The sequence below is a fragment of the Manduca sexta genome, unplaced genomic scaffold (assembly GCF_014839805.1).
Source record: "Manduca sexta isolate Smith_Timp_Sample1 unplaced genomic scaffold, JHU_Msex_v1.0 HiC_scaffold_1030, whole genome shotgun sequence".
NCBI lineage: Eukaryota > Metazoa > Arthropoda > Insecta > Lepidoptera > Sphingidae > Manduca > Manduca sexta.
In genome coordinates this window covers 619-14,464 of record NW_023591855.1, presented here as the reverse complement: position 1 = coordinate 14,464, position 13,846 = coordinate 619, and the positions used below count along the sequence as shown (strand labels likewise).

Below are 13,846 nucleotides of genomic sequence, written 5' to 3'. Positions count from 1 at the left end.
TTCATTTAATTCTACACAACCTTAATACCACATCTACGTCGCTAAGAAACTCATATGTATTTGTCAAATTGACCCTGTATTTATATACAGGGTAGGGGTACAAATGATTATTCGTTTGTATATAGTTTTAATATGACAAGTTAATCACAACCAAAACTCACTTAAGTTTCTCCGGGAGTGGGTCTAGGACTTCAATTTTGATCAGAGTGTACTCCTGAGGACCTGCACCTTCACCAGTGCTCCTGTCATGGTCCATGCAAGGCTGCTTGTCTAACGGTGAGAATATAGTGTACCGTTTACCATACATGATCTTGTTACGATCCTTCAGATGGTAAAACTGCCATCTTATGAATGAATCGTAAAATGGATTGGCATCTGTAGTGATAAACTTACGCCGCCAATCGACCTAGGGAAGGCAGATATAAAAGGTTATAAACAATCTTTTAAATAAATCCAACACAACAATGCTACATATTTAGTGACTTATACTGTGGTGTGTTCAGCCAATATTTTATTAAAAAGGCATGGTGTGTGTAAACTAAGGAAAATAGGGTTAAGGAAAAAGATTTAGAGACACAGGGGATCGAGTCCATTATTTAGACAACAGTCAATCTATAAATCTTTACTTTACTTGCTATACCCACATGAATACCCATTCTTTTCAAATCATCTACAGCTCGTGGAGGAAAATACTCCAGCCAGTAACTTTCATTGGCAAACTCTTTGATCTCTTCATCAGATATGCCAATACTTTTCATGATCTGCCATTGAAACTTGGCTGCACCAGTTTTCGCCACAGCTTTGCTTTTCTTTCCTTTGCTCTTATCTTTAGGCACTATGTCTTCTTCCTTCACTGCCACTTCCTCTTCCTCAGGGAAAACTGGAGGGCATCCACATAAAGCCATTTCCCTCTTGAGTTTGTCCGCACAAGCTTTAATGGGCATTCCTGTGCAATGGAAGCCAAATGGGAAGAGTACCATACGGCCTTTAAGTCTATAATATCTTGATGCAAACTGAAATGAACCATAGAGTTGAGAAAGTAATATTATATACAAACTAATATAGAATGCAGTGGCGAAGTGTCCATACAAGCCGATTCCTACCGGGTTACCTTTTCTAAATTAATTAAAAATAATAAAAGAAAAACATAACAAAATAACTAGAATAAAAATAGTAAGTATATTCAAACAAGTCATCTTAAATTTATTAAATTAAATCAATACTTCAATGATATCTGTCGTTCATGTCAATTCGTGAAATCGTAACTCGCGCGCAGTGCTCGCGCCTTATAGTGTTCGAAGTGAACCCGGCCACGCATAGCTTCCCTCGCGATATTGTTGTCTCTTTCACACGCAGCGCTTTGTCTTTGTCTAATCTTTTGGAAGTGACGTAAAAATATATGTGTGCGTGCGCGAAGAACTTCGCGGCTTCATGTTGAGCTATTGGCGCGAAATATTTTTAATAATTTAGAATGTATAATTAGTGTTTGTGCGTTATTAATTCTTGTTGGACTCTTTTAGGCACCTATGTTCAAAATATATGATTATTTTGTAAATTTAGAGACTAGACATAATATGTTAGAAGGAAATTATTAAGTATTATTATATTTTACTGATTTTTATTTATTGTGAACAGCGTATTATATTATGTTAACTGTAGAAAAAAATATTTCGTCGGGTTCCCTTTTGAAAATTTTCACCCTTCGCCACTGATAGAATGTATGCAATTTTTGTACACAAATAAAATTTTAAACATAATACCAACCTCACACTTTGACAGTGAGAATGTATGACCAAGATGCAAGCGGCCATTCATGTATGGGTAAGGGAAAGTGCAAAGAAACTTTTCATGCGGTTTTCCATCAGATGGTGCCTCCACTTCAAATATTTTCTCTTTATCCCATCTCTCTTGGACTTTCTTCTCGATTTCTTGGAGATATTCCACCTTAAAGGTGCCTTTCGCGGGTCCAGTGCAGCCTTGAATAATAATACATTTATTTAACATACTTTTACTATAAAAAATATTAAAGACTTTGTATTTATTTGATAAATGGTAAAAAATACAGTTTTACTAATTACTATATACATAGTAAATAAATAAATAAATAAGTATAAGATTGATCTTTTGATGTTTCACTTTAGCCACACACATGTAATAATTTAGAAAAATAATGTGAATGCGACATACTCTATAAAATAATTTTATTAATATATATTTCATCATTCTATAAAAACACGTGAACTTTATTGCAAGTTATAAGTATACATGTCAATTAATTGATAATATTAAATATGTTTCATTACTAGTTTTTTTTATTTTGAATGCAATTAAAATAGATGAGAACTCTAAGGAAATTATAACATTAAAGTATCCTGGTAGTTAGCTATTTAGTAATGTAATTTTACCTGGTATTATTAAAGATAAGATTATAATAAAAAAATTGTACTAAATGTTTATGGGTTTTAAAAATAACCCAAAAATGTTTATCATATGGACTCGATATGAAACTATAATCGCTTTTTTGTCGTGTAAATACTTTTATAATATAAGTACACATTTAATCAATGGAATGGGCAATACTAACCATTTTAGGGCCTACTTATTTTATGATTTATGGTGTATTTATTGCTTTTTTATAAAATATATATACACGTTGCATTTGCCCGTTGCCGCACTTCACTCAATTGATAGATGACAGTTATATAGAACGTGACAGCTGAGTAAGTTACTTTTTTTTTTTTTTTTTTTTTTTCTTCATGGCTTCGCACGTCTAGTGCATTTAGCCAAAGACAAGTTGATGCAAATATTCATAATATTGGCTTGCGCAGCTTGAGATTGCAATTTTATGTTTCTTTGCTGACGGTTTTGCATAGGACAAAGGTAGGGAAACAGTTTGAGATATAAAATTAAGACTGGTAAAGAAATTTAGAAAAGAGGATATCAGGAGGGTTTGAAAGGAAAAAGGAAAAACTATGCCTTACATAAAATAAAAATTAAATAAAAAATACAATTTACAAAAACATAACACTAATGATGGATGAGGATGAAATAATTACAATTTTATATTGTTCTTAATGAAAAATGATGCAATACATTTATACACAGAAAAATTATTTGTACTAAGTAAAGAGAGGATAGAAGATGGAAAAGGAATACAAAGGTCTAGAAGGGAGCAAATCATAGATGTACGGTCAAATTGAGAGCAAGAAAACAGAATATGATTTAAGTCGCCAACATCTGATCCACAAACGCACATAGGGCTGTTTACTATATTGAGTCTGGCGAGGTGAGCAGGGACACAAGTGTGACCAAGCCTAATACGAATAAGAATAGAAGTCTCGACCTTGTCAAACTTAACTCTGAAAACCACGGTTTCGTTGGGATCTGAGGCTGGATGACGGAGTAGTAGCGGCCCTTCATTATGCAACTAGATGACCATGTTTCTTTCCAAGAGTCTCGTAGAAAAATTTCGGCAATGATTGTAAGTCTTGACTGTAGTTTTTAAATGGAAATAAGTCACCACTTTGCACCGCATCCTTAGCTAGTTTGTCGACGGTTTCGTTGCCGTGGATTCCAGAATGACTAGGAATCCATACAAAATATAATAAGTATCCCCTCAAAATACATTTGTGCGCCAACTCTCTTATTTGGAGAATAACTGGCAAAATACCGTTATATTTAAAAGGAAATTTAAAGATGGCTTGTAGAGCACTTAGCGAATCGGAAAAGATAACAGCTTTATTTAATTTAAGTAAAAGAACATATTCTATAGCCTTCAGTATTCCAAAACATTCGCCAGTAAAACAGATGATTCCGGAGGAAGCTTAATTTTTTGAACGATCTTGTATTGAGAGTGAAAAACACCAATGCCAACACATTCCGAAAATGAAAATTTAGAAGCATCTGTGTACAGGTAATGGAAGCCCTCAAAACGTTCTTCAAGAAATGCGTTGAATGAGATTTTTATATTGGGCGCAGTTTTATTAACACAGTCATAAATTATACTAGGAGAGAAAATTAACGAGTTGTAGCAGTTGTTGAAGAGCGGGAATTTATTAAAACGATGAGTGGGGGCCGGGATGGAAAAGATTTTTTTATAACTTATAATTAGGCATGGAGGATTACGGGAACGATGACTAGGTATAGTGGAATAGTATTTAGACAGAGCTTCCAGTAATGGAAAGAGGGGATGGGAGGAAAATTGAATAATTTTAAATAAGTATTTATCAGCAAGGTATTGCCTCCTGTGACATAGTGGAGGTTCACAACACTCCACTTGCAATGCATTAATAGGGCTAGATTTCATTGCCCCTGTAATTATGCGTAGTGATTTTGATTGAAGGTTATCTAATTTTTTAAAAGAATAAGCTGCACCTGGTTCCAGCAAGAATGAACCATAATCAAAAATGCTTCTAATTATAGCATTATAAACAAGTTTTAATGAATGGGGGTGGGCACCCCACCACACACCAGATAAACATCTTAGCATGTTAATGTGGCGCTCAACCTTATTAACAACGTAGTCGCAATGTGAAGTACCAGAAAGTTTAGAGTCCAAGACTACGCCTAAATATTTAAAATTATTTTTGACTGGGATTGGAGTATCACGGTAAATAACGTTTATTGTTTGGGGACTCCTTTTTGGAAAATAAAACTGCTGCACTTTTAGAAGTGGAAATATCTAAGCCGTTTTGGAGAAGCCATAACGATAGAGATTGAAGAGCAGAGTTTAAAAACAAAACAAGCGTGTTCTACTGAATGGGAACTATAATATAGTAGTAAGTCGTCCGCATATTGTAAAACTTGAACATCATTATTAAAGAGCGGTCCAAGTCGTACGTGTATATATTGTATAACAAAGGACTAAGTACCGAGCCTTGCGGAAGCCCTTTCCATACATGTCGAATTAACTGTTGCTGAGTAGTTGAAATGCTAACCGTACGATCATGTAAAATGTTTATTATGAAATTTGAGAGATTTATTGGAACGCTGAGTGATTGTAATTTCTTATGCAGGATAGATAATATGACGTTATCATAAGCCCCATTTATATCTAGAAATACAGCAACTGTCGAGCAATTTTTGAGAAGGATAAACGAACATCTGTAGTAAAAATACTTAAACAGTCGAATGTACTTTTTCCTTTTCGAAAACCGTATTGAGTTTTTGGCAGTAAGTCTTTATTTTCTATGTACCATTCTAGCCGATTTTAATAAGATGCTCTGCTATTTTCATTAGAACCGGACTGAGAACGATAGGACGATATGATGAAATATCAGACGGAATTTTACTAGGTTTGAGAATTGGCAACACCACATGACGTTTCCACATCTGAGGAATGTTTCCTGTTGTCATTACGGAATTGATAAGAGATAAATAATAAGAATGAACAGTGGGACTAGCATTAGATAAAAATGAGTATGGGATGCCATCGATACCTGGAGATGAGTCTACAGTATTAGAAAGGATACCTTTCAATTCCTCAATATTGAAAGGGATTTTTAATGACGTGTCATCAGAGGTTATATTGGATTCCACACGAATTACCGGTTGTAAAGTAACTTCTTGAGGTACCCAGGGAGGAGCTAATGTATCTATAAATTCACCTGCTAAATTATCCGGGATACGGGAAGTAGTGTGGTCGGAAAATGCAGACCGGAATCTCCTAATATTACGCCAAACAGCTGAAGGGGGTGTATTCGGTGAAATGACAGAGCAAAAATTATGCCAACTCTCTCTTTCTTCAGTTTATAGAGTTTTCGAGTCTGTGTAATGATACTAGAGAGGTATATGAAGTTTTCTTGGGTCATATTTAAACTATATTCTATTTCAGCTTCTTTACGTTTTTAGCTGCAGCTGTGCATTCCGAGTCCCACCACGGAGGCATTGGGATCTTCCTAAATGAATGATTATTTTTACTGGGAAAGCATCATCTGCAGCGGAAACAAGAATTTTAGCTAATACTTCTGCACAATCCTGCTCATTTCCATTATTGACAATTGGAAGAGAAGATAGCTGATTGTCAACATAATTTTTATAATTTAGCCAAGTGCTGCTCTTACTATGTGGAAGTTTGTGTTTTAAGTGAGATATTCTAGGTTGTGAATGTGGGATTGGGAATGGAAAAGATATTTTGATAGGGAAATGATCACTACCATATGTTAAGGGAAGGGTGCACCAAGTGAGACGAGAAGCAAAGTTAGGAGTGCAGACAGATAAATCTATTGCGCTATTGTTCTGACTTCGGATCACTGCCACGTGTGGGGAACCAGAATTTAATATACATAAATTATGTGTATCAAATATATTGAGTAGTTCTTCCCCATAGGAGTTAGAAGTTGAACTACCCCATGACTGGTGATGGCAGTTAAAATCACCTAACAGTATATAAGGATTAGTAAGTGTGGAAAGAATACTGTTAATTTCATTAAGTGAAGAATGAGAAGGGTGAGATATATATACAGATATAATACATGTTTTATTTATAATTATAGCTATGATTGAGATTTCTTCACTGTGTGATGGTAGAGAAACCACAGTGAAAGGAATTGAATCCTTCACAAGTATAGCTACTCCACCATATCCATCTGGTCTATCCTCTCTTACTGTTGTATAACCATTAATTTTAAATATATTATTTGATTTGAACCATGTTTCACACAAGGCAAAAACTAAAGGTTCGTATTTATTTATTAAATAAATAATATCACTTTTTTATTTATTGCGCGGCAATTCCATTGGATTAAATGAACTTGATTGTCCATTTTGGGGTGATATCGAAGAAATGAGACTATGAAGTGAAGCAGCGTTGGACGGTGATATGTTAAATGAGGATAAAAGGTTAATTAATGCCGTAATAAATTCCATGATATTGAATTGTTTTACAGTATTGTCTTTAAGTACTTCATTGATGGCACAGCCGTTAGTGGGCTCAGGAATTCTAAATTCTTTTAAAATATTGTTGTGGGCTTCCTTATTATACCCTTTAGAAGGGCTCTTGGGGGGCTGAGGTTTGCGAAAACAGTTTTTTATAACTTGAAGAATGTTGATTGAATGTAATAGGTGAAGAAGTTTCAATTTCTCTGGGAGTTTGAGATATAAGGGTGTCAGCAAAAGATTTAGTCACTGGTGGGAGCAATTTACTGGCTTCTGCATAAGATACAGAGTTCTGGGCCATATAGGTTTTATTTGTATCTGCCTTGAGAGCTCAGGACATACTTTACTAGTAGCAAAGTGAAAACCTGAGCATAAGCAGCAATTGGCATTACGTTCATCCCTGTCACAAGAGTCCCCAGTATGGCTATCGCCGCATTTGTAACACCTTGGTTTGCTCCTACATTGTATTTTAGTGTGCCCAAACCGACAGCAATAAAAGCACTGTATAGTAGGGTAAATATAAAGGTCCACAGGCATTGAATTGTAGGACATAAAAATTCGTTTTGGAAGAACTTGGCCATCAAATGTGCATACAATGGTTTGAGAGGGCTTCCACACCATAGAGCCCGCCTACTAAGTTTTAAAGTTTAATCTGCGGACTTTTAAAATAGGTCCACAACCAATTGGTACAGATGAATTTTCTATTATCTCTTCCGGAGACCACTCTACTGGCACACCACGCACTAAACCCATTCTAGTTACGTTAAAAGACGGAATGAATGCCTTATAATTAAATTTAGACAGATTTTCATGAGTAATAAAAGAGTTGGCGTCAATAAATGTAGAAAAAGCCAAAGAAATTTTATTTCTGCCTATCCTCTTAACACTACCATTAATAATATTTTTAAAATTGTTACGTTGTAGGAATCTCCCAAACGAAAGTGGATGCAAAGTGGTAGAGTCATTGTCCTGAATAATATGTTTTTGTACGTGAATAACAAAAGGCGCACTATCCGAACCATCATATACTTTCCTGCCTACAGTTTGCGCGGGAATCGGGGTTTCTGAGGTAATAAGTTTGTTAATCGATTGGGGTTGACTAGTCTGAGAAAGATCTTCGCAATCACAGCCATGTAGGTTATCATCAGATGAGCCGTGTTTTTACGTCTTTTATTGCAACGCTTGCATACATGTCGGCGACTTTTTTAGAGGCCGGGCTGATGCAGATGCATCTGTCTCCATACCCGACTCGGAGGCATAATTATGTGACTTTTCAGTCTCAATTGTGACAAAGTTGCCCGCCGGAGGGACTAAGCCCCCGGATCAGGCGGCAAATTCATAAGACCTTACTATTCTACAGTTTAAATATATGCAAAAACTTACCAAAAATGATGAACTAAACTAAAAACACTAATCTACAAAATATACAGAAAATTTAACCCTACTGATAACTTATATTTACAAAATTAATTATTTTTTATCAAGATTAAAAAAAAACACGTCCGCCTATTTCCAAGTTTCCCGCGCTTTTCTAAGTTACTTTTTTGTCGTCCAGAGGACAGGCTATAGGCTTTTGATCATACTGCCTAGTCTTACGTGTCTGAGTGTATTCCGTTACGAGTCTTAGTTTCAGAGGTATATTTATTTCATAAAGTAGATATGTAGTGTATATTGTTGTCATTTTATAACCATTTATTAATAGCATATTTATACATGAATGTGAACGTAGCATTTACTCAGAAGTTGTGAACTTATCACCATATCGGATACAATAAATTCTAGTCTCTGGGCTGACACTAAGTACAAAAGCCCAATATTACTGCCCGACTTAGGACCCAAACCCGAGACCACAGAAAAATACAAGTACGCTATTGAAACAGACACAGTAAATACTTATAAAGGGTGCCTGAAAGGAATGGACAACCCTATAGTAGTTATGGAGGGTAAGGCGGATCAGGAAAAAAACCATTTAAATAACTAAGTCGATTTAGATTTTTTTCTTATTTTGAATAATATTCCACCCTTGTACGGTTATGGACACCATGACCACAAAATAAATGTTAACTTAATTTTTTCTCTTGGATTATTGATTAATGGTGTTTGTAAACACATAATCAAGTACTTACACATGTTTCTTACTTTTTTGTTTATACGAGCACGGCAAAGTGACCACACTGCACTTGATGGTAAGTGGACGGGAGTCCAATAGAATATCGACTGGCAAGAGATGATTACCCCTCAAGAGTCGATGTAACAATGCCGGCCTGTGGTAATCGGGTATATACGGACTGATCCCGAAACGCATCACACTTACGTGGGCACTACGGAGAATTTTAACACCTTATGTACGATGGTCACTATCTGGACGGATATAAAATATATCCTACTAACTAACTTATTGGTCATTATGATCAATAATTTTCGAGACAGTTATGGAAAGTTTTAACAGCACAATCTTTTTAATCTCCAGCATGGGTGATTAAGTAGTTGTGTAAAAATTTTGATAAGTAAGGTCAGGTGGGGCAAGTGCGCCGACGGGGTAAGTGCACCTGCCCTAAAAAAATCGAAAACTATCGATGTTATACAATTATCGCAATCTTATATCTATGCTTCTAACTGAAATGCAGTTCCACAAAAAAACACAAATGGCTCTGTTCATTTTAATACGTTTTATTCGCCATTTTATTTTAAGTGTCATTTAGACCTGTAAACAGAGATGACCCGTGAAAGATAACATCAAATATTTTAAAATATTTAACATATTTCTGTAAACCAGTAAGGTGAGTACATAGTTTAAACCTTTTATTTTAACTTCCTGCCCGAATTTTATCTGTATATACTAAAATAAAGGTTTTTAGCAATGCGAAAAAATGCACCTCAAATATTGTCAGTAGGGCAAGTGCGCCACAGTTAATAGTCGTATGGCGCACTTACCCCTAAACCATATATTACCAACCTTTTTGAGAATAAGTTTTACTAATATGACTTATTATTATTAAAATGTAACACATCATTTTTGTACTCAAGGTATTTTTTGAGCCGACTTAAATAAAAAGATATATTAGTAAATTCGTCGGATATTTGTTTGTTTTAAATGGTTCGTTTTACAAAGAAGAAATGAGAACTGTTATAAGGTCAAATTCTAAGTTTTGAGTTATAATGCATTCAAAATGTTAATTCCTACATAATTATATGTTTTTAGTTTTAGAAATAAAATGGATTTCGTATTCAAGCTACCATTTCTTTATAACAACATATCCATATAGCAAAAAAAATGGGTAAAATATTTTGAAGCCCTGGTTTACAAATATATGGCGCACTTGCCCCGAATTTGATTTGATAACCATAGTTTGTTATAATATTGAGTTATAAAAAATTATCCAAGAGCAATGCGGGTAAAACTTATTTTTCAATCGACTAAAATGAGTGTTTTCTTTATAATGTTTAATATTGACGCTTTTTTTTACACAGGCGCACTTGCCCCATTTCCGGAGGCAAGTGCGCCTACTACCATCTTTTACTTTGAGCAAAATATTATTAAATTATAGTCTGATTTCCTTGAATGGCTATAGGTCGTTATCACAAAATACCAAATATTCTTAAATTAATAAAATTACATTCTTAAGTCAGCACAAAAAGAAATTGTTTTGCATTGAATCCAGCTATGATAATTTTATGGCGCACTTACCCCGACTGACCTTATTTCATGAGCATTCTAAAATGGTATCACTTCCATATTTTATATTAGAAATTACTGAGTTATAGCACTCGGGTGAGCTTAAAATATTAGTTTTTGGCCTTAAATTAATTATTAATACTAGTTTACTACCACGCCGACGACCGAAGCTAAAGTGAAAGGCAATTTAATTTGCCGCTTAGCTCTGCGCGACTAATTTGAAGACGCCCTTAGACACGTTTTCCGCGTTCTAAGAAAATGCCTGTTGATCAGCCGGCTTGCGTGCAATTATTTATTAGGCCCACATAATACGGATGCGCTCTTACATAATTGAAGAAATCAGTTTCTTAAAAATACCCAATAAAAGAAATTCAATGATTGGAACCCAGTGACCCGAGATATTTTTTCCTGATCAGCCTTATGTCTCATTACACCGTGTTAATACCTGAAAGACAATTCACTCCGGGCCCTGCATCATGTTTAATAATCATAAACATTTGTTTGGGAAAAGATACAATTTTGCCCTACAAACTATAAAGTACCCTGTGCTAATTGTAGTAACCATTTCGGTGCGGGAAGCACGACGCGCTGCGGCAGCTGAAGATAATATAGATATCTAAATATTATCAGTTATTTTTAGTACGATTCTCACACAAACCGAAATATACATTACAGCTTATATTTAAACAAAAAACGTAGGACATATTTTAATTTTCAGATTTTTTGAACATTTACAACAATAGTAACCATAAACAATGTAAAGTGTATTAAAATTCCCGCTTTTGTATTGTTGTTCAAAAACTGAACAAAATTGACGGAAAAAATTGGCGGCAGTGGTGGTATCTGTCATTTTACCGGAAATTTCGCCCGCCACCTTCGCCGAAAGACGCATTTTTAAGCCGCCAGGGCAAGATATTTACTTTGTTTTAGAGTGTTGTCGGTGATTTTTTGTTAATAAATACTCTAATTATTATGGCTCCAAGGACAGCGAAGGGAAAGGTAACGTATTTTCATTGATTCAACGCTTCTCCGCCTCTTGTAAGCACTCCAAACTGGTTCACATTGTTATCGGCAAACATTCGCGTCTTTGGATTGTGGCTTTTATGCGTCATTTTAATAGAACAACGGGTATAAAAGTTCCGTTGCATGATGAAGAGCCTAGTTTGGACTGCTAAATAATTAAGTATTGGTTATAATTTATTGTTTTATTCATCAGAAAGGCGCGATTGTAACAGTCACATGCTGCCAACTTGTTATCCGTTTTTGAGTGTTGTTCATAATATAATCTTGTATTACAAAGAAAATAATTATTGATTGATTTGAATAATGATCTAACTACTATTTAAGTTATATTTGGACGGCGAGTTTTGTAAAACATTATCCCATCGTGGCGCCAAAATATACGAACGTGGTTGCTGTAGAAAAGCAAGTGTTCTTTTGCAACTGTAACTAATTTGAACAATGTACCGTATGTATACATTAGTAAACTGGGATATGTTGATAATCATACTATTTGTTTAGTCAGTTTGGGTTTCGTTTTGTTAATAATCGCCACATACACGCAAAATACAATGAATATTTATGGAATTATAGTTGCTTTTTTACATACATTCATAAAACTAAATAAATTTAGCATTAGACATATGCATTGTCCTTGCAGAAAGCTGCAGATGTGAAATTAGCTGAAAATGAAGTACCCAAAAAGGGCAGAGGGAAGGCAAAAGCAGCTGAAGAGCCTGAGCCAGATAATGATACAGAAGACAGTGAAATGGTAATTGTTGAAAAAAAAACAAAGCCGTAAGAAAGTTGCAAATGATGTGAATGAACAAGAGCAAAATGGTAAAAGGAAGACGTGCTCCTCCCGCCAAAAAGGCAGAAAGAAAAATGAGTCAGTACCTGAAGAAAAATCTAATGATGATCAGTCAGCTGAAGAAGAATCTGTAGCCACAGAAGAAACTGAACAAAATGATGATTCGAATCAAATGGTCATGTAGAAGAGGCACAAGCACCTTCTGGTAGGGTCGCAAAAAGCAAGCAAAGAAGGAAATTGAAAAGGCAGAGCCAAAACCAGCTAGGGGCAGAAAAGCTAAACAGGATATAGATTATGAGGAAAAAGAAGTTGAAGAGAACCTAAGACTGGAAGAGAAGGGGGGCGTAAACCTGCTCCTAAGTATGAGGAAGTAGAATCTGACAAATCTGTGGAGGAAGATTCAAAGCCTGATCCTCCTGCACCTAAAGGTAGAAAAGGCGCCAGCCAGGTCTGCTGAAAAGACCCAGAAAGCGAAAAGGATGCTGATGAAGATGCAGAGGACAAACCAGTAGAAGAACCCAAAAAAAAGAAAGAAACAAAAGGTCGAAAAACCAAGGCAAGAAAGCACAGGCCAAAGAGGAAGTTGATGATGATGAAGAGGTAAAAGAAGAAGAACCAGCGTCTAAGAAAAGAAAAAATAAATAAGAAAGAAGATAAAGTAAAAGGTATATATAGTTCTTTTAAATAATTATATTTTATTTTCTTGATTGGTGTCTCCTTATTCGGATTATGATCAAATTATTTTAAATACTTTGAAGAATGTTTTAATTTAACACAAGACTGTGCGATGAGGCTGCATGGTACATATTTAATTGTCAACTTTGTATATTGAAAAAAAATTACCATGAACATGGTTACTCTATCAAAAAAATTTATTGCTATGTTGTGTGGGATTGACAAAGACGTTCTAAAATTTACCAGTGTCTAAATAAAATATACACAATAGAGACCATCAATATCCATAGGTAATGTGTTATTTTCCATTAAACAGAATCAAAAGAAGATGATGCGATGGAAGATGATGTTCCTGAATACAAGCCTGTGAAAGGCAGGCGAGGTCAGAAGAAAGCAGTTGATGTACAAGTTGAGAATGATGATGAACCTCAAGACACTGGAGAACCCACGAAACGTCGGCGCAAGGCAAACGAAGAGAAGGGTAACTAGATATATTCATCTGTTTAGGCATATTGACATTTTTATTGTTGGTGTTACTACAATAATTAAGTGTGTTCTATAAATAATTCAACAATAAAAGAATTTTAAAATATATGTATGGAATGCTTTATTTCCTTTTCCTTATCATATATGCATTAGACTAGCTTTCTTTTACATTATGTAGAGTGGATATACTTTAAAGGTATAGGTTTACTATTAATAATTATTTATTCATTATTCAAGAATGGTGTAAAATATTTAATTGCAATATCAGTATTCTAAAGACTACAAAGTAAAATGATTAAAAGTAGATTCTAATTTAAAAAACA

General features: G+C 34.9%; 1 protein-coding gene and 2 long non-coding RNA genes across 3 annotated transcripts; 2 read left to right on the top strand and 1 right to left on the bottom strand.

Annotated features, from left to right (window-relative positions):
- Positions 1 to 138: 138 nt before the first annotated feature.
- Positions 139 to 1,953, bottom strand: LOC119191098 (leucine--tRNA ligase, cytoplasmic-like). Its single transcript, XM_037444978.1, has 3 exons — positions 1,765 to 1,953; positions 645 to 1,013; positions 139 to 406 (listed from the first exon to the last, which is right to left on the bottom strand). The coding sequence occupies exons 1-3, from the start codon at positions 1,813 to 1,815 to the stop codon at positions 158 to 160; spliced, it is 669 nt and encodes a 222-aa protein (XP_037300875.1). The 5' UTR covers positions 1,816 to 1,953; the 3' UTR covers positions 139 to 157.
- Positions 1,954 to 11,335: 9,382 nt separating this feature from the next.
- LOC119191099 lies at positions 11,336 to 12,397 on the top strand. The gene is made up of 2 exons (XR_005113379.1): positions 11,336 to 11,551; positions 12,213 to 12,397. It is a non-coding gene; the product is annotated as an uncharacterized LOC119191099 (long non-coding RNA).
- Positions 12,398 to 12,830: 433 nt separating this feature from the next.
- LOC119191097 lies at positions 12,831 to 13,430 on the top strand. Its single transcript, XR_005113378.1, has 2 exons — positions 12,831 to 13,027; positions 13,354 to 13,430. It is a non-coding gene; the product is annotated as an uncharacterized LOC119191097 (long non-coding RNA).
- Positions 13,431 to 13,846: the final 416 nt, after the last annotated feature.

Excerpts from the sequence above, each read along its gene's own strand:
- LOC119191098 (XM_037444978.1), bottom strand. The coding sequence starts at position 1,815 with ATGAATGGCCGCTTGCATCTTGGTCATACATTCTCACTGTCAAAGTGT. Across the intron at positions 1,014-1,764 it reads TCTCACTGTCAAAGTGTGAG|TTTGCATCAAGATATTATAG; the intron begins GTTGGTATTATG and ends GGTTCATTTCAG. Across the intron at positions 407-644 it reads TGAAAAGAATGGGTATTCAT|GTCGATTGGCGGCGTAAGTT; the intron begins GTGGGTATAGCA and ends TGCCTTCCCTAG.